General features: G+C 41.2%; 1 protein-coding gene across 1 annotated transcript; it reads left to right on the top strand.

Annotated features, from left to right (window-relative positions):
* Nucleotides 1–4,559: 4,559 nt before the first annotated feature.
* Nucleotides 4,560–7,862, top strand: ADAM29 (ADAM metallopeptidase domain 29). The gene is made up of 2 exons (XM_064370994.1): nt 4,560–6,989; nt 7,464–7,862. The coding sequence occupies exons 1-2, from the start codon at nt 4,560–4,562 to the stop codon at nt 7,860–7,862; spliced, it is 2,829 nt and encodes a 942-aa protein (XP_064227064.1).
* Nucleotides 7,863–19,146: the final 11,284 nt, after the last annotated feature.

The following is a 19,146-nucleotide window of genomic DNA, read 5'->3' as shown; positions in this document are numbered from 1 at the left end:
GAAGTGTCTGTTCATGTCCTTGGCCCACTTTTTGATGGGGTTGTTTTTTTCTTGTAAATTTTTTTGAGTTCTTTATTGATTCTAGATATTAGCCCTTTGTCAGATGGGTAGATTGCAAAAACTGTTTCCCATTCTGTTGGTTGCGAGTTCACTGTAATATAGTTTCTTTTGCTGTGCAGGAGCTCTTAAGTTTAATTAGATCCCATTTGTCTATTTTGGCTTTTGTTTCCTTTGCTGTTGATGTTTTAGTCATGAAGTCCTTGCCTATGCCTATGTCCTGAATGGTATTGCCTAGGTTTTCTTCTAGGGTTTTATGGTGTTAGGTCTTATGTTTAAATCTTTAACTCATCTAGAGTTAATTTTTGTATAAGGTGTAAGGTAGGGATCCAGTCTCAGCTTTCTTCACACAGCTGGCCAGTTTTCTCAACACCATTTATTAAATAGGGAATCCTTTCCCCATTGCTTGTTTTTGTCAAGTTTGTTCAAAGATCAGATGGTTTTAGATATGTGGCATTACTTCTGGGGCCTATGTCCTGTTCCATTGGTCTATATCTCTGTTTTGGTACCAGTACTGTGCTGTTTTGATTACTGTAGCCTTGCTTGAAGTCAGGTAACGTGATGCCTCCAGCTTTGTTTTTTTGCTTAGGATTGTCTTGTCTATGCAGGCTCTTTTTTGGTTCCATATGAAGTTTAAGGTGTTTTTTTTTCCCAATCTTGTGATAAAGTCAATGATAGCTTGATGGGGATAGCATTGAATCTATAAATTGCTTTGGGCAGTGTGGTCATTTTCATGATACTGATTCTTCCTAACCATGAACATGAAATGTTTTTCCATGTATCCTCTGTTATTTCCCTGAGCAGTGGTTTGTAGTTCTTCTTTAAGAGCTCCTTCATGTCCCTTCTTGGTTGTATTCCTAGGTATTTTATTCTCTTTGTAGCAATTGTGAATGGGAGTTCACTCATGATTTGGCTCTCTGTTTGTCTGTTATTGGTTTATAGGAATGATTGTGATTTTTGCACATTGACTTTAATCCTGAGACTTTGCTGAAGTTGCTTATCAGCTTAAGGAGATTTTGGGCTGAAATAATAGGGTCCCCTAAAATACAATCATGTTATCTGCAAATAGAGACAATTTGACTTCCTCTTTTCCTAACTGAATACTATTTATTTCTTTTTCTTGCCTGATTACCCTAGCCAGAACTTCCAATATTATGTTGAATAGGAGTGGTGAGAGAGGGCATCCTTGTCTTGTGCCAGTTTTCAAAGAGAATGCTTCCAGTTTTTATCCATTCAGTATAATATTGGCTGTGGGTTTGTCATAAATAGCTCAAATTATTTTCAGGTACATTCCATCGATACCTAGTTTATTGAGAGTTTTTAGCATAAAGGGCTGTTGAATTTTATCGATGCCCTTCTCTGCATCTGTTGAGATAATCATGTGTTTTTTGTCTTTGGTTCTGTTTATGTGATGATGGATGATGTTTATAGATTTGCCTATGTTGAACCAGCTTTGCATCCCAGGGATGAAGCTGACTTGATTGTGATGGATAAGCTTTTTGAGGTACTGTTGGATTCAGTTTGACAGTATTTTATTGAGGATTTCCCATCAATGTTCATCATAGATATTGGCCTGAAATTTTCTTTTTTAGTTGTGTCTCTGCCAGATTTTGGTATAAGGATAATGTTGGTCTCATAAAATGAGTTAGGGAGGATTTCCTCTTTTTGTATTGTTGGGAATAGTTTCAGAAGAAATGGTACCAGCTCCTCTTTGTACCTCTGGTAGAATTTGGCTGTGAACCAGTCTGGTCCTGGACTTTTTTTGGTTGGTAGGCTCTTTATTACTGCCTCAATTTCAGACCTTGTTATTGATCTATTCAGGGATTCAACTTCTTCCTGGTTTAGTCTGTCTCTCAGACCATAGAGCAATCAAATTAGAACTAAGGATTAAGAAACTCACTCAAAACCACATACCTACTGGAAACTGAACAACCTGCTCCTGAATGACGACTGGATAAATAATGAAATGAAGGCAGAAATAAAAATGTTCTTCAAAACCAATGAGAACGAAGACACAACATACCAGAAACTGTGGGATACATTTAAAGCAGTGCCTAGAGGGAAATTTATAGCACTAAATGCCTGCAAGAGACATGAGGAAAGGTTTAAAATCGACACCCCAACATCATGATTAAAAGAACTAGAGGTGCAAGATCAAACAAATTCAAAAGCTAGCAGAAAACAAGTAATAACTGAGATGAGAGCAGAACTGAAGGAGATAGAGACACAAGAAAACTCTTCAAAAAATCAATAAATCCAGGAGCTGTCTTTTTGAAAAGATCAACAAAATAGACTGCTATCCAGACTAATAAAAAAGAAAAGAGAGAAGAATCAAATAGGTGCAATAAAAAAATGATCAAGAGGATATCACCACTGATTCCACAGAAATACAAACTACCATCAGAGATTCTACATACACCTCCGTGCAAATAAACCAGTATATCTAGGAGAAATGAATAAATTCTTGGACACTTACAGCATCCCCAAAATTGTTGTTGATATGTGTTCTGGTGGGTAGGAGAGTACAGAACTTCCATTTTGCTGATGTCACTCTGTAGGAGATGCTTGATTCTAATTAAATTTTCTATTTCAGAAGATAGTTGCCTTTCTATGTTTAGAGTGTATATTCTGGTGTGCTTTTGTGGACTGAGTAACAAAAAAGTTTAATTTTGATAGCCCTTTTAATATTATTATACTTTACTTTGCTTTTTTATTCTGAAGGGGTTTCAACTCAATTATTGCTGGTGCCACCTGGGGCAGAAGGCCCCTTCTAGGCCACTCATGTCATTGGGCCACTTTCATGCCTGAAGATGGAAGAAACAAAAACCATCAGGCTTTGGTCTTCCTATGTCATCTGATAGAAGGCTAGGAAATGTCAGACTTTATGGATAATACTTCTGTGACTCATTCAGGTACCATTTCACTGGACTAATTCTTCAACAGGGTTATATCAGCTATCTAAGGCTTCATTGATGCCTCTGAAGGCAGATCAGTTAGTTAGTTACCTGGTTATTGAATGAGGGTTAGGTTGGTCATCCAGTGCTATGATGTTTCCAATATAGGTGGAATGGACAGCCCACCAGTGCACTGAAAGTGGAGCGTGTTTTGGGTAGGCCTGTCAAGTCTGAAATTGCCACTGTGGATGAATCAACACACATATGTCCTGACTCTAAAGAAAGGGCTGGAGCACCTCACCACGTCTTTGTTCAGCTTTTCCATTCTTAGCTATTTGACCAGAAAGTGAAATCTTTTCTTTAGTTTTTTTTTTTTTTTTTCTTTTTTCTGTCTATGCTTGTTGGAGGTTTGGGGTTAAAGATCCATCTAGCCATCAGTTTGGGATATGCATGACCGATAAGAAGAAACTCAGATCACTTACCCTGCTCAAGTACAGAGGTCACTAGTCAGAATTTTTCTTTTTATTAACTATCCTTCTATTTTCTAGGTCCATGAGTTTTCAGAGTCTTTTTGTTGTTATTCATTAACTTGTTTCACAGTATTGTATTTAGAAGGAAGGATCAGGAAAAACAATCTATACAACTTTGTTCCAGAGCATGAATTTACCATAGATGTTGAATAATATTCTTCTTTATATATGTAATACGGTGTAAACATATTTTGAGTAATATTTATTTCACTCCAAAAACAATCACCTTCAAGTCAAACATTATTCATTACATAAAGAATTAAGCCAGGCATTATCTGAGGTATTAATATTTGTGAAAGACACACTGATGCTCTTGAGGATCGTCCTGTCTGACAAGGCTAGTGAGAAGAGGAAGTTAGGGAAGCAAAAGAAAACTAAATAAATATCATGCCATAGAAAGGTATATGGTAAGTACCATAAAAATTTGGAGTAACATAAGAATGGTTTTTAAAAATGTCTCTTAGATAATGTGATCAACTAATGTATCATTTGTAGTTAAATAGAAAAAGCTATTAATGCTTATAATAATTTAACATGTGTAAATTGAAACTGTATCAGAAATTTAAGATATAAGTTCAGCTTACCCTTAAGAACTTTTTGTTTTAGTTATTTATTGTGAAAATATTTGCAAATAATTACCTATAAAGAACTATATAGTGAATCAAGTTTCCATCATTATATTCAATAACCATCCACGTATGTCCAAGTTTTATTTTCTGTACACTCTCTATTCCCTTTTCCCTATCAATATTTAAAAGCAAATTCTAGGCAATCTCTTGAGTCATTCCATGATCAAAGCATTAATCACTTTATCTGATCCTTTTTCCTTTCTCCCCTTCCCCACTGTATTCTCTTATAATCACACTCATCCATGTGCTGCTTTTCGTTTTACTTACAGTGCTGCAGCTCTGATGGTTCAACTCTGCCAGAAGATGAATTTTTAATGATTAGCGCCACACACTGACCAACTCAGAAGAAGGAGCCACAACCCCTGTGACTCCAGCCCTGACTTCTCCTCTGGATCAGTGTTTCCATAACAGTGACTTCAAAATCACTGTGATTTGAAGCCTTGTGGAACATGAAGATGTTACTCCTGCTTCACTGGCTTGGGGTGTTTCTGTCCTGCTCTGGACGCATCCAGGATGAGCACCCCCAATATCACAGCACCCCAGATGTGGTGATTCCTGTGAGGATAACTGGCAGTGCCAGAGGCATGAAACCTCCAGGCTGGCTCTCCTATGTCCTGCACTTTGGAGGTCAGAAACACATTATCCATATAAAGGTTAAGAAACTTTTGATCTCCAAACACCTCCCTGTGTTCACCTATACAGACCAAGGTGCTATCCTTGAAGACCAGCCTTTTGTCCAGAATAACTGCTACTATCATGGTTATGTGGAAGGGGACTCAGAATCTCTGGTTTCCCTCAGTACCTGTTTTGGGGGATTTCAAGGAATACTACAGATAAATGACATTGCTTATGAAATCAAGCCCCTAGCATTTTCTACCACATTTGAACATCTGGTGTATAAGATGGAAAATGAGGAAAAACAGTTTCCAACCATGAGATCTGGATTGATGCAAAATGAAATAACATGCCAAATAGAATTTGAAGAAATTGATAATTCCACTCTGAAGCAAAGTTCTTATGAGGGCTGGTGGATCCATTTTAGGATTATTGAAATTGTCGTTGTGATCGATAATTATCTATACATTCGTTATGAAAGGAATGAGTCAAAGTTGCTGGAGGATCTATATGTTATTGTTAATGTAGTGGATTCCATTTTGGATGCACTTGGTGTGAAGGTGTTATTATTTGGTTTGGAGATCTGGACTAACAGAAATCCCATTGTAGTAGATGATGTAAGGAAATCTGTGAACCTATTTTGCAAGTGGAAGTTGGACAACATTAATCCCCGGCTACAACCTGATGCCACACATCTTTTCACAAATCTAGGATTAAGAGGGTTAAGTGGCTTAGCAGTGCAGGGAGGAATGTGCACACCACAGCGTAGTTGTGCAATTGTTACTTTCCTGAACAAAACTTTGGGCCCTTTTGCAATTGCAGTGACTCATCATCTAGGTCATAATTTGGGCATGAGCCATGATATTTATCCATGTAGGTGTTCACAGCATGTATGCATAATGCATGAATTTAACCCACCAACAACTAAATTTAGCAATTGCAGTTATGCTTCTTTTTGGTCTACTGCAGGGCGGTCAAGGTGTTTGATTGAACATCTATATACAAAGGACATCTTTAGTGTGAAGCACTGTGGGAACGGTGTTGTTGAAGAAGAAGAGGAATGTGACTGTGGACCTTTAAAGCGTTGCACAAAAGATCCCTGCTGTCTGTCAAACTGCACTCTGACTGATGGTTCTACCTGTGCTTTTGGACTTTGTTGCAAAAACTGCAAGCTCCTACCATCAGGGGAAGTGTGTAGAAAGGAGGTCAGTGAATGTGATCTTCCAGAATGGTGCAATGGAACTTCGCATAAGTGCCCAGATGATGTATATGTGGAAGATGGAATTCCCTGTGGGGAGAAGGCCTACTGCTATGAAAAGAAATGTCATGACCGCAATGAACAGTGTCAGAGGATTTTTGGTGCAGGGGCAAAGACTGCAAGACAGATTTGCTACACACAATTGAACACCTTAGGTGAGCGTGTTGGTAACTGTGGTATCAAAGATGCTACATACATAAAATGTAATATCTCCGATGTCCAGTGTGGAAGAATTCAGTGTGAGAATGTGACCGAAATTCCCAATTTGCATGATCATTCTACTGTGCTTGGGGCTCGCTTCAAGGAAATAATGTGCTGGAGTACTGATTACCATTTTGGGATGAAGGGACCTGATATTGGTGAAGTGAAAGATGGCACAGAGTGTGGGACAGATCATATATGCATCCATAGGCACTGTGTCCACATAAACATCTTGAATAGCAATTGCTCACCTGCATTTTGTAACAAGAGGGGCATCTGCAACAATAAACATCACTGCCATTGCAATTACTTGTGGGACCCTCCCAACTGCCTAATAGAAGGCTATGGAGGTAGTGTCGACAGTGGCCCGCCCCCTAAGAGAAGGAAGAAAGAGTTTTGTTTTCTGTGTATATTGTTGCCTATTGTTTTGCTTATTTTATTATGTTTTCTTTATGGACTTTGTAAAAAGAAAAAGGCTACAAAAAAACAGCAAGATGTTCAGCCTCTATCTGCAAAAGAAGAGGAAAAAATTCAGCGTCAACCTTCCCAGAGTCAACCTCCTGTGACGCCTTCCCAGAGTCAACCTCAGGTGACGCCTTCCCAGAGTCAACCTCCTGTGACGCCTTCCCAGAGTCAACCTCAGGTGACACCTCCCCAGAGTCACCCTCCTGTGACCCCTTCCCAGAGTCACCCTCGGGTGACGCCTTCCCAGAGTCAAACTCCTGTGACGCCTCCCCAGAGTCGACCTCACGTGACGCCTTCCCAGAGTCACCCTCCTGTGACGCCTTCCCAGAGTCAACCTCAGGTGACACCTCCCCAGAGTCACCCTCCTGTGACCCCTTCCCAGAGTCACCCTCGGGTGACGCCTTCCCAGAGTCAAACTCCTGTGACGCCTCCCCAGAGTCGACCTCCGGTGACGCCTTCCCAGAGTCGACATCACGTGACGCCTTCCCAGAGTCGACCTCCGGTGACGCCTTCCCAGAGTCGACCTCCGGTGACGCCTTCCCAGAGTCGACCTCCGGTGACGCCTTCCCAGAGTCGACCTCCCGTGGCGCCTTCCCAGAGTCGACCTCCCGTGGCGCCTTCCCAGAGTCGACCTCCCGTGGCGCCTTCCCAGAGTCGACCTCCGGTGACGCCTTCCCAGAGTCGACCTCCCGTGGCGCCTTCCCAGAGTCGACCTCCCGTGGCGCCTTCCCAGAGTCGACCTCCCGTGGCGCCTTCCCAGAGTCGACCTCCGGTGGCGCCTTCCCAGAGTCGACCTCCCGTGGCGCCTTCCCAGAGTCGACCTCCCGTGGCGCCTTCCCAGAGTCGACCTCCGGTGGCGCCTTCCCAGAGTCGACCTCCCGTGGCGCCTTCCCAGAGTCGACCTCCGGTGACGCCTTCCCAGAGTCGACCTCCCGTGGCGCCTTCCCAGAGTCGACCTCCCGTGGCGCCTTCCCAGAGTCGACCTCCCGTGGCGCCTTCCCAGAGTCGACCTCCCGTGGCGCCTTCCCAGAGTCGACCTCCCGTGGCGCCTTCCCAGAGTCGACCTCCCGTGGCGCCTTCCCAGAGTCGACCTCCGGTGACGCCTTCCCAGAATCGACCTCACGTGACGTCTTCCCAGAGTCAAACTGGGAAACAAAAGCAATCAGTCCCAATTCAAAAAACTGTATCCAGAAAAGGTACATTAAAAAAATAATTCCTAGTATGTTTCTACTTATGCTTCATTGTTTTAAATAATTTGAAAGTTTATTTTTCTCAAAAGCTTGCCACTTTATATTTCCTAAAAAAGTCATAGCATATATGTGGTGTACCCTTTTTTAACTTGTTTCTCAGCTTCCAAATCCTTTCTTCATTTTCACTCAGCTTTATAGGAACCATATTTCTGCTAGACCAGCTCTCTTCCTATAGGGTTTTGCAACAGGAAGAATGAATTGGAAATTAGAAATCTGGGAGATCTGTTTTCTTCCTGTTTATATCCATGTTTCCTGAATAATAGATTTCACACTGGTAACAATACGTGGTTTTGATCTCCCCCTACTTTTTAAATCTCACTCCAGAAAAAATCATTCTCTGCTGTCTGGTGTGTTACACTCAGGGTTCTGGATTCCAGCTCTTCAAGCTCTTTACCAATGTCCCAAACTTCCAACTGCAGCTGAGCAATACCTGTTGTTGGAATTCTGAGTTTGAGATCCACAGGGCCAGTCCTACTATCTTTTAGGTTCAGCTAACACCTGTCTTTTCCATTTGCTACTTAGCTTCGTGAATTGAATCTTTTTGTTGTTGTTGTTTTTGCAATTAGTAGTTTATATTTAGTAGCCAATTAGTAGCATGGTGTCTACCTTAACTTGTTCTGTTCTTCAACTGCTGTTTACCTGGTTACTTATATTTAATTATATTCCTCCAAAATCACTCATGTGGTTTCCCTTTTTCTGACTGAGCTCTGTTATAGTACTAATCTTGTTATAATGGATGAAGCAGGAATGAGAAGTCATTATATGCTTTATTTTTTTTAATTTACTTTTAATGTTTATGTTTATGTGCTTTTTTTTTTCTTTCTTTCTTTACCATTGCCCTTCACTATCTCTGAAAAAATTACTTAAACTTATAGGCAGTTTACTTCAAAACAGGGTGGGATAATAATAACAGTTCTCTTTCAACTTCTGGCTTCCATTGATTATAGAATGAGATGAAGCACAGCACTATTCACAGCAACAAAGACATGGAATCAACCTAGGTGCCCATCACTGGTGGATTGGTGTATTAGTCAGGATTCTCTAGAAGGACAGAACTAATGGAATTCACACACACACACGTAGGGAACCAGCCCTATACATCACCAGTGGGTACCCTGTGTTTGGTGGTGACAAAGGAATGAGAAAAAGACAGATTAAGAGAGATAGTGGGACCAGGGGGCCATCACTCATTACTTTGGAGGAGAGAGTGAAGGCCCTGAGCTCTGATCATCCACACTATTTATTGATTACAATTACTCTGATCTATAGAGTATGGGTGGAGTAATGGTGGAGTGAATCAGTGAGCCAGAAGTGAATCAGTGAGCTGGAACTGGTGTGGTGGCATCCTAAGGATTAAAAACAGTGGCAGTTTGAAAGTTTTACAAAACAAGAACATGTGGTTATCTTTAGCTTATTATCTATGTGCAGTTGGTGGAACGTGGACCTTACAAGGAGGCTACAAGTCTGGCTACGTCACAGTGCTATGAAGGGGTTTTATGTTGTTAAGTACAATGTTTAGGTAATACAGCCTAGGTCACCCTGCACTGTAACATGATGCATGGAAAGGCCTTCCTCCTAGAGGCCTCCTGCAGCCTTCCACAGTTTGTTGTTCCTTGTTTGTATGTTACTCATAACCAATTTATGTAGGCACTCTGTAAGTCCTTTCTCCTTTGCTGCTTTTCCCAACACACACACACACACACACGCACACACACACGTGTATATATATGTATACATGTACATATATATATATAGTTTATTAAGTATTAGCTCACACAATCACAAGGTTCTGCAATGGGCCGTCTGCAGGTTGTGGAGCAAAGAAAGCCAGTCCAAGTTCCTAAACTGAAGAACTTGAAGTCTGATGTTTAAAGGCAGGAACACCCAGCTCAGGAGAAAGATGTAGGCTGGGGGGCTAGGCCAGTCTCTTTTCACATTTTTCTGCCTGCTTATAGTCTAGCTGTGCTGGCAGTTGATTAGATTATGGCAACTCAGATTAAGGGTGGGTCTGCGTTCCCCAGCCCACTGACTTAAATGTTAATCTCCTTTGGCAACACCCACATAAACACATTCAGGATCAATACTTTCTCTCCTTCAATTCAATCAAGTTGACACTCAGTATTAACCATCACAAATCCACCCCTTGTCAACTTGAATCCATACACATGTCTTGAGATCATACATAGTCTTCACATAAAGACAATTATAAGGTCATAATTGCACCTAACATAATACAACTGGAAAGGCATCAATCCCCAAACCAAATACTATTACATAAAATTAACAATACTTGAATGGTGATATGAAGTCAGTAAATCTTATGTCACATGTTAAATGACAAAGGAAATAAAATGAAGATATTTTCTTTTCTTTTTTTTTTTTTTTTGAGACAGAGTCTCACTCTGTCGCCAGGCACCAGGCTGGAGTGCAGTGGCACAATCTCCACTCACTGCAACCTCTGCCTCCTGAGTTCAAGCAATTCTCCTGCCTCAGCCTCCTGAGTAGCTGGGACTACAGGCGTGTGCCACGATGCCCAACTAATTTTTGTATTTTTAGTAGAGACGAGGTTTCACCATGTTGGCCAGGATGGTCTCGATCTCTTGACCTCGTGATCCTCCCACCTTGGCCTCCCAAAGTGCTGGGATTACAGGCTTGAGCCCCCGTGCCCAGCCGAAGATATTTTCTTAATACAAGTTTATACATGCACAAAAATGGACAAAAATGGTTTTAACAAAAGGGGGAGGAAATACTCATGACAATTTAAGTTGTCATTTCTGCAGCTGGTCATGTAGTCATGGCTGCTATTGATGACTATTCTCTTCTACTACCCATTCTGTATTCCCTTTGCCTTCAGCAAGCACCTCAGCAGGTCATGTTTTTTGTTGTTTTTGTTTTTGTTTGTTTGTGGTTTTTTTGGTGGAGTGACCCAAAGCTTCCTTCCTGAAGGGTCTTGGTCATTTGTAGTCTTGCCTGGATTGAGCTATTGTAGTTTCCCATTGACCTTAAAAACAAGGCATGGTAATACTAAGAGATGCCCTAATGGATCACCTGTATTCCATGCATACTCTTCCTTACCTCCATTGTGGAGTAATAGACTGATTTCCTCTTAATAGTCTGGGTGAATCACCCCAGCCAACACTGTAACTCCTTTCTTAGCCTGTTGCCTTAAAGGTAAGAGGAGCCCAAAGTGTTCAGATGGAAATCTGAACTTCCAGTTTAATGGAATGGTTGTTGTTTCTCCTGGTGGCAGTGTTCCTCCCTCTGGAACTAAGACCTCTAGGCCATCAGAATGTAATGTCATAGGAACAGGAAGCAAAAATTTTGCTAGTGGATCACTATGAGTGATGGTGAGTGGTACCACCTCCAGCCCTTGATTCCTGGAGCCATGAATCCTGGCTATGGGAGAAACAGTACCATATATTGCATGCTGATTCAGAGCATACACAGCCTTCTGGAGAACTTTGCCCTAGCCATGCTAAATATTGTCACCTAGTTGGCATTGTAATTGTGACTTCAAAAGGCCATTCTATCAATCCAACTGCTTCAGGATGACAGGAAACATGGTAAGACCAGTGAATTCCATAAGCATGAGCCCAATGCTACACTTCTTTATCTGTAAAGTAAGTGCCTTGGTCAGGGGCAATGCTGTATGGAATACTATGATGGTGAATAAGGCATTCTGTGAGTCCATGGATGATAATTTTGGAAGAAGCATTGCATGCAGGATAGGCAAACCCATATTTGGGAGTAAGTATCTGTTCCAGTGGGGACAAACCTCTGCCTTTCCCATGATGGAAGAGGTCCAGTATAATCAACATGCCACCAGGGAGCTGGCTGATTGCCCCCAAGGAATGGTGCCAAGTCTAGGGCTTAGTTTCGGTCTCTGCTGCTGGCAAATTGGGAACTCAGCAGGGGTCTTAGCCAAGTCAGCCTTGGTGAGTGGAAGTCTAGGTTGCTGCCCATGCATAACCTCTGTCTCTGTCACCACGGCCACTTTGTTCATGGGGCCATTAGTTGATGGCGGGTGGGTGGGGAAAGAGGCTGACTGGTGTCCACAGAACAGAGATCTTATGCATGTGATTATTAAAATCCTCCTCTGCTGAGGTCAGAGGTGAGCACTCACATGAGATACAAATATCTTCACAGTTTTTGACTACTCAGAGAGGTCTATTCACATGCCTCTTCCCTAAATTTCTTTGTCACCAGTTTTCCAATCATGCTTCTCCCAAATCCCAGGCTAGCCAGCCAAACCATTGGCAACAGCTCGTGAATCAGTATATAATCACACATCTGGCCGTTTCTCCTTCCATGTAAAGTGCACAACCAGGTGCATTGCTCCAAGTTCTGTCCACTGGGAAGATTTATCTTCACGGCTGTCCTTCAGCGATGTCCTAGAAAGCAGCTGAAGTGCTGCAGCTGCCCACTTTTGGGTGGTGCCTCCATATTGTACAGAATCATCTGTGAACCAGGCCCTTGTCTTCCCTTCCTCTGCCAAATGATCATAGGGAACTCCCCAGGAGGATATTGGTGCAAACTGGGGAAGAGAAGGCAGGGTGGCAGGAGTGGAGACCACGGGCACTTGAGCTACTTCCCCTTATAACTTACTTGTGCCTGCTGGACATACTTGAGCCTGATCACATATATACCACTTCCATTTGATAATGAAATGCTTCTGTGCATTACCTAATTTATGGCTAAATGGGTCAGAAAACACCCAGTTCATGATAGGCAATTCAGGTCACATAGTGACTTGATGACCCATAGTCAAACGTTCAGTTTCCACCAAAGCCCAGTAACAGGCCAAGAGCTGTCTCTCAAAAGGAGGGTAGTTGTCTGCAGAAGATGGCAGGGCCTTGCTCCAAAATCCTAGAGGTCTCTGCTCTAATTCACCTATAGGCATCTGCCAAAGGCTCCAAACAGCATCCCTATCTGCCACTAACACCTCAAGCACCATTGGTTCTGTGGGGTCATATGGCCCAAGTGGCAAAGCAGCTTGCACAGCAGGCTGGACCTGTTGCAGAACCTTCTCCTGTTCTGGACCCCACTCAAAACTGGAAGCCTTTCAGATCACTTGATAAATGGGCTGGAGTAATACACCCAAATGAAGAATGTGTTGCCTCCAAAATCCAAATAGGCCCACTAGGCATGGTGCCTCTTTCTTGATTGTAGGAGGAGCCAAATGCAGCAACTTATCTTTTACCTTAGAAGAATTATCTCCACAGTCCCCACACCACTGAACTCCTAGACATTTTACTGAGGTAGAAGATCCCTGAATTTTAGTCAGATTTATTTTCCATCCTCTGGCATGCAAATATCTCACCAATAAGTCCAGTGTGTTTGCTACTTCCTGCTCACTGGCTTCAATCAGCATAATATCATCAATGTAATGGACCAGTGTGATATCTTGTGGAAGTGAGAACTGATCCAGGTCTCTCTGAATAAGATTATGACACAAAGATGGAGAGTTGATATACCCCTGAGATAGAACAGTAAAGGTATATTGCGGGCCTTGCCCACTGAAGGCAAATGGCTTTTGGTGGGCCTTATGGACAGGAATGGAAAAAACGGATTTGCCAAGTAAATGGCTGCATACCAGGTACCAGGAGATGTTTCAATTTTCTCAAGTGTTGGGGTCCGTGAGATCGGCACGTCTGCCAGGGATCTCTTGACCAGTAAGAGGGTCCTAATACCTGGAAGAGAGAGTGCGCGGAAGAAAAGAGAGATAGAGAAAGAAATGGGTCTGGAGGTCTGATAAAAGCTATGCTCAGATCAGCGATTTATTCTTTGTGCACAGTTGCTTATATACGTTTTTTCATACAGTGTCTGACGTAGGTCCCATTACAAAAGTTTTATCAGGAGGGAACAGAAAATTACAAAGTAAGTATGGGAGGGGGTAGCATACAGGTTAAGCTAAAGATCACTAAACCCAAAACAAACAAAAGATTCTAATCCTATTAAGATTCTTATCCTCTTATCAATGACTACAGTTACAGTAAATAACATCAAGGTGAGCAATAATTTGAGGGGTAGCATTTTTCTAGTAACATGTGAGCGATCACGGGATTTAGTGAATGCAGGTAGACAGAGTCATAAAACCAGCCCAGAATGGGAACTTCAAGAGACAATAGTCTCATAGATAATCACGCAGGCCTCACCCAGACATGCCATTAGCTCAGTGGATCAAGAATAGGCTTCTGCAAACTCAGGCCTCTATCACTTCCTTCTTTTTTCCTCAGCTCGACTGCCCTCAGCGTGGGGAGAATATGTCCGGGCTCTAACTCCGTCATGGCGGAGACACGGAGGGGTCTCTACGCTGGTGGAGCGATCTCCATACTCAAGCAATGAAACAACATCTGGTACAGCAGCTGCAGTTGGAATCACCACTTGGTTAAGCTTAGCATAGTCCACTGTCATTCTTGAAGATCCATCTGTCTTCTGCACAGGACAAATGGGCGAGTTGAACGGGGATGTGGTGGGAATCACTACCCCTGCGACTTTCAAGTACTTGGTGGTGGCCCTAATCTCCACAATCATTCCAGGGATGCAATATTGTTTTTGATTTACCATTTTTCTAGGTAGAGGTTTTAATGGCTTCCATTTGACATTTCCCGCCTAATAGAACTTACCCTACCAGTCGGGGAGTCAATATGGGGGTTCTGCCAGCTGCTAAGAATGTCAACGCCAATTAAGTATTCTGGCACTGGGGAAGTGACCACAGGCTGAGTCCGGGGACCCACTGGACCCACTGTGAGTTGGATCTGAACTAAAACTCCATTAACTACCTGGCCTCCATAAGCCCCTACTTTAACTAGAGGACCTCAATGACATTTGTGGTCCCCTTGGAATCAACGTCAGCTCATAGCCAGTGTCCAGTAGTCCCATTCTCCAATGCACAGTTACCCTGGTAAAGGGCTAAAGGTATCCTTGGGGAATGATTGGAGAAAGATTCACTGCATAAATTGACACTAATGTAGTGGGATCCTTCCTCAAAGGGACCCAGTCTCCCCTTCATTCAAGGGATTCTGGGGTCTGGAAACTGATTGAGGGGCCATGATTCTCTGTTTTTATAATTTAAATTACTCTTTTGTCCGTTTGATCTAGAAGTTTTCTGCTTGATTTCCTTTTCATTTTGCATAACCAAAGACTTTGAAAACTTGTTTTTATTAACCGTATAACTAAAAATAAACATCTTTGAGTAACATCTATCTGTGGACACATGGCACTCCCTCATTCAATTCCACTATTATTAATTGTGGTATTCCACAAAGATATCTACCACTATTTTTGTAAACATGACTGTTTTCGAAGAACAACTGATATTTTGTAGTTTGACTGGAAGAGGTGAAGATACGACAAATAAGATTTGTTGCATGGAAGTATATATTAAGAAACATGAAAAAATATGAAAGTATTTTTTTATATATCTATCCAGAGTAATGCAACTAAATAATGTATAACTTGACACTGAAAGGAAGAACATTGATATTTATTCCAATTCATTATGTATAAATTAAGATTCCCTCATCAAAACAAGATACATGTTCAGCTTTGGATTAAGAGCCTTTCCTTTTATTTATGAAAATGTTCAAACATATACATATATTTTGATAATAGCACAATGAATCCACGTGTCCTTCATCTGGGTTCAGGATTTGTCAACTGGCAGCTAATTGTCATTCTTTAGTATACAGTCTGAGTTTGCCTCACCAATGTTTAAGAGTAAATCCAATGTAGTATTTTATATTGAGTCACATGTTGAATCAAACACTAATCCATCTTCACCCATACCTTCCTGCTTCTCCTTCACCCTGGCCTATTTATAATACCATCTATGTGTCTGCCCTTTTTATTTTTATCTTTTAATTTGGCTGCTCTGATAGATTGACTGCCAGAAAACATACCACTAAGGGTCAGCATTGCAGAAAACCAACCAAAGGAGGAAGACAGACCAATCTTGCCTCCTGCCTTCCCCTCCTTTTTGTTCTCATTCATAGCTCCATCATGGTGACTCCCTAACGGCTGCAGGTGAGACCCTGCTGCATATGAGGATCACACTCCTGCTGCTCTCATGGAGGGTGTTTCTGTTCCTTTTTGGATGGGCCCAGATTGGGCACAAGACCACAGCCCCCCAGAAGTCGTGATAACCCTGAGGGTAACTTGCACTGGTAGTGGTATGAATCCTTCAAGCTGGCTTTCCTGTAGCTTGCAATTTGGAAATAAGAGACACATTATCCACATCAGGGTCAAGAGGCTTTTGATTTCCAAACACCTCCCACTGTTCACCTGCACAGACCAAAGTGCTCTCCTTAACGATCACCCTATTGTCTGAAATGACTGCTGCTATCATGGTTTTGTGGAAAAGGATCCAGAATCCCTGGTTGCTATTAGCAATTGTTTTGGGAGTTTTCAAGGAATGCTACATATAAATTCCATTGGTTATGAAATTACACCCAAAAGGCTTTCTGCCACATTTGAGCATCTGGTATAAAAATGATGGATAGTGAGGAGACACAAATTCCCAACCATGAAATGTGGATTAACAGAAGATATAGTAAGACAATTAAAATTTCAAGAATGTAATATTTCCACTCGGAAGCAAAGTGGCTATGAGGGCTGGAGTACACATACATTTCTTCTTGAACTGGGAATAGTGGTAGACAACACTCTATTCATTATTTGGAAAGTAATACCTTTCTTGGGCAGGAAGAAATAATAGTTTTTGCCAACAAATTAAATGTTGTTTAATATTGCTATAGAACTTAACATGATTTTAACTGTACTTGAGGTCTGGAATAAATAAACTGACAGCAGGCGACCTATGTATTCTTATCTAACTTTTGCAAACGGAAATAAATAGCTTTAATTTCTACATATCTGATGGTGGTGTAGAACTTACAGTAAAGGATCAACAGGGTACATTATTATCCTATACTGTTATTGGTTCAACCTGTAATACTGGTTTTAATTGTGGAGTTATACAGTTCTAAGGTACTGAAGTTTTATCATTTGCATTGCTGTTGGCACATGAGTTAGGTCATATGTTTGGTATGCAGAATGATGGTAAAGATTGTACCTGTGGTCATGGAACATGCATGCTGTCTTCAAGAACATAAAGGGCAACATGGTGAAACACCATCTCTACAATAAAAAAAAATACACAAATTATCCAGGTGTAGTGGTTCCAGTGACTCAGGAGGCTAAGATGGGCATTGAGCTATTGAGCCTGGAAAGGTGAGGCTGGCAGTGAGCCATGATCACACCACTGCATTTCAGCCTGGGAGACAGAGCAAGACCCTATATTAAAAAAAAAAAAAAAGAATATCGAAGACAAGTCTATTCAGACACAGAAATTATTCTATGTTGGTCAGGTTTTTAATCTAAGCACATTTGTGTAACTCAAATCCAGAGAACATCATCACAGAGAAGTGCTGTGGGAATGGCGTGGTTGAAGAAGGAGAGAAGAGTGACTGTAGATCCTCACAATTATGTGCAAAATATCCATGCCGTTTAGCAAACTATGCCGTGAAATCTGGGGCTGCCTGTGCTTCTGGGCTTTGATGCAAAGACTGCTAATTCATGCTATCAGGCAATATGTGCAGAGAAGAGAAGAACGCATGTGTTATCTCATAGTGCTTCAATAGAAATTCACATAATTGTCCAGAAGATATGAATGTGTAGATAAGGATCCATTGATGGGCAGTGGCTACTGCCATGAAAAGGGATGTGTTAACTATAAACAGTGTAGACAAATTTTTAGCAAGGAAGCAAACAGTGCAAATCAGAGTTCCTACAGAGAAATTAATACCCGAGGTGACCATTTTGGTCACTGTGGTATCTGAGGCTGAATATGTAAGATGTAATATCTCAGATATATTGTGTGGGAGAGTCCATTGTGAGAATGCGAAAGAAATTCTCCATTTGAGGGATCACTCTACTGTGCACTGAATTCACATCAGTGGTGTCACCTGCTACAAAACTGACTTCCATCTGGGCATGACAATAACTGATATTGGTGGAGTGAAAAATAGCACAGAGTATGGTCCAGAACAAGTATACATTGACAGGAAGTGTGTTCATATCATTTTGGAAAATTACTTGTTCTTCTAATACCTGCAGTATGAGAGGAATCTGCAACTGTAAACATTAGTGCCACTGAAACCAAAGGCTGAAAATACTCACAGCCTGATACAGGGTACTGGAGATAGTGTTGATAGTGGCTCATGCCCTCCCCACTCCAAGAAGATGAAAGCGTTGCGCAAAAGGATTTTCTTGATAGTAATTTTTTAATTCCTTTTTCTCTTTTGTTTTGCTGTTTGTTAATTTTGCTTTCAATGATACACAGAAAAAAGAAAGAAAAGAACAATGAGGAAAAAAATCATCTAAAAAAGTGCAAACTGTTCAAACTTCACCTAATAAAGAAATGCAAAATGTTCAACTTTCAGTTATGAACAAAGAGCAAAATGTTTAAACTTTATTTCAGAAAAAAATAGCAAAAATACACTATTTCAGAAAATAAACACAATTCTTAATGAAAATTTTCATCTGTTAATTTTTAATGACCTGGCAGTAGAAATGTTATTGGGTATGTCAGAGATTGTTGAAAAAAAAATTTTTTCAGAGATCTGTTATATTTAAGAATCACAAACATTAGCCATTAAATGAAAAAGTTAGTACTAGAATATTAATACTTTACATGATTTTAAGCAATTTTAGTCGTTTATTTTTCATGAAATTAGTCTCATGTTTCCTAAGCAAAGGCAGGACTCGTAGATGATGTGTGTACATGTGCTGTCTCTCAATTTCAAACTCCTTCCCTTTTCCAATATGCTTTGTCATAAGAAGGATGGGTATTGATACAATATAGCTTTCCGTTGCCAGTCCTCTCTTTATTTGTGTCTTCCAATGGAGCAGCTAGAGGGAGACTGGAAACCTGAGATAACAGTTTCATAGTTGTTCATGTCAGTATTGGCTCAGTAAAAGCTTTTACCTTGGCAGCAGCTGTAGTTCTCAGTCTGCACATTGTTCTTATGTTAAATTGAAAACTTCAGACAAATAAAATTTAGCAGAGTTTACTAGAGGAACAAATCATTTATGAATTAGTAGCACTCAGAAATGAGAGAGATTCAGGGACCTCCACTCAGCAACATGGCTATGTAGTACTTGTAGACAAAAACAGTTACTGATCTATAGAAGCAGAGTGATTGGTTATAGCTGGGCATTGGCCTTATTTGGGCATGATATCATAAG

Source organism: Aotus nancymaae, unplaced genomic scaffold (genome assembly GCF_030222135.1).
Source record: "Aotus nancymaae isolate 86718 unplaced genomic scaffold, 86718_ANA_hifiasm-v0.15.2.pri h1tg000115l, whole genome shotgun sequence".
Classification (NCBI taxonomy): domain Eukaryota; kingdom Metazoa; phylum Chordata; class Mammalia; order Primates; family Aotidae; genus Aotus; species Aotus nancymaae.
The sequence above is the reverse complement of the archived record's forward strand: the minus strand, read 5'-3'. Positions and strand labels throughout refer to the sequence as shown.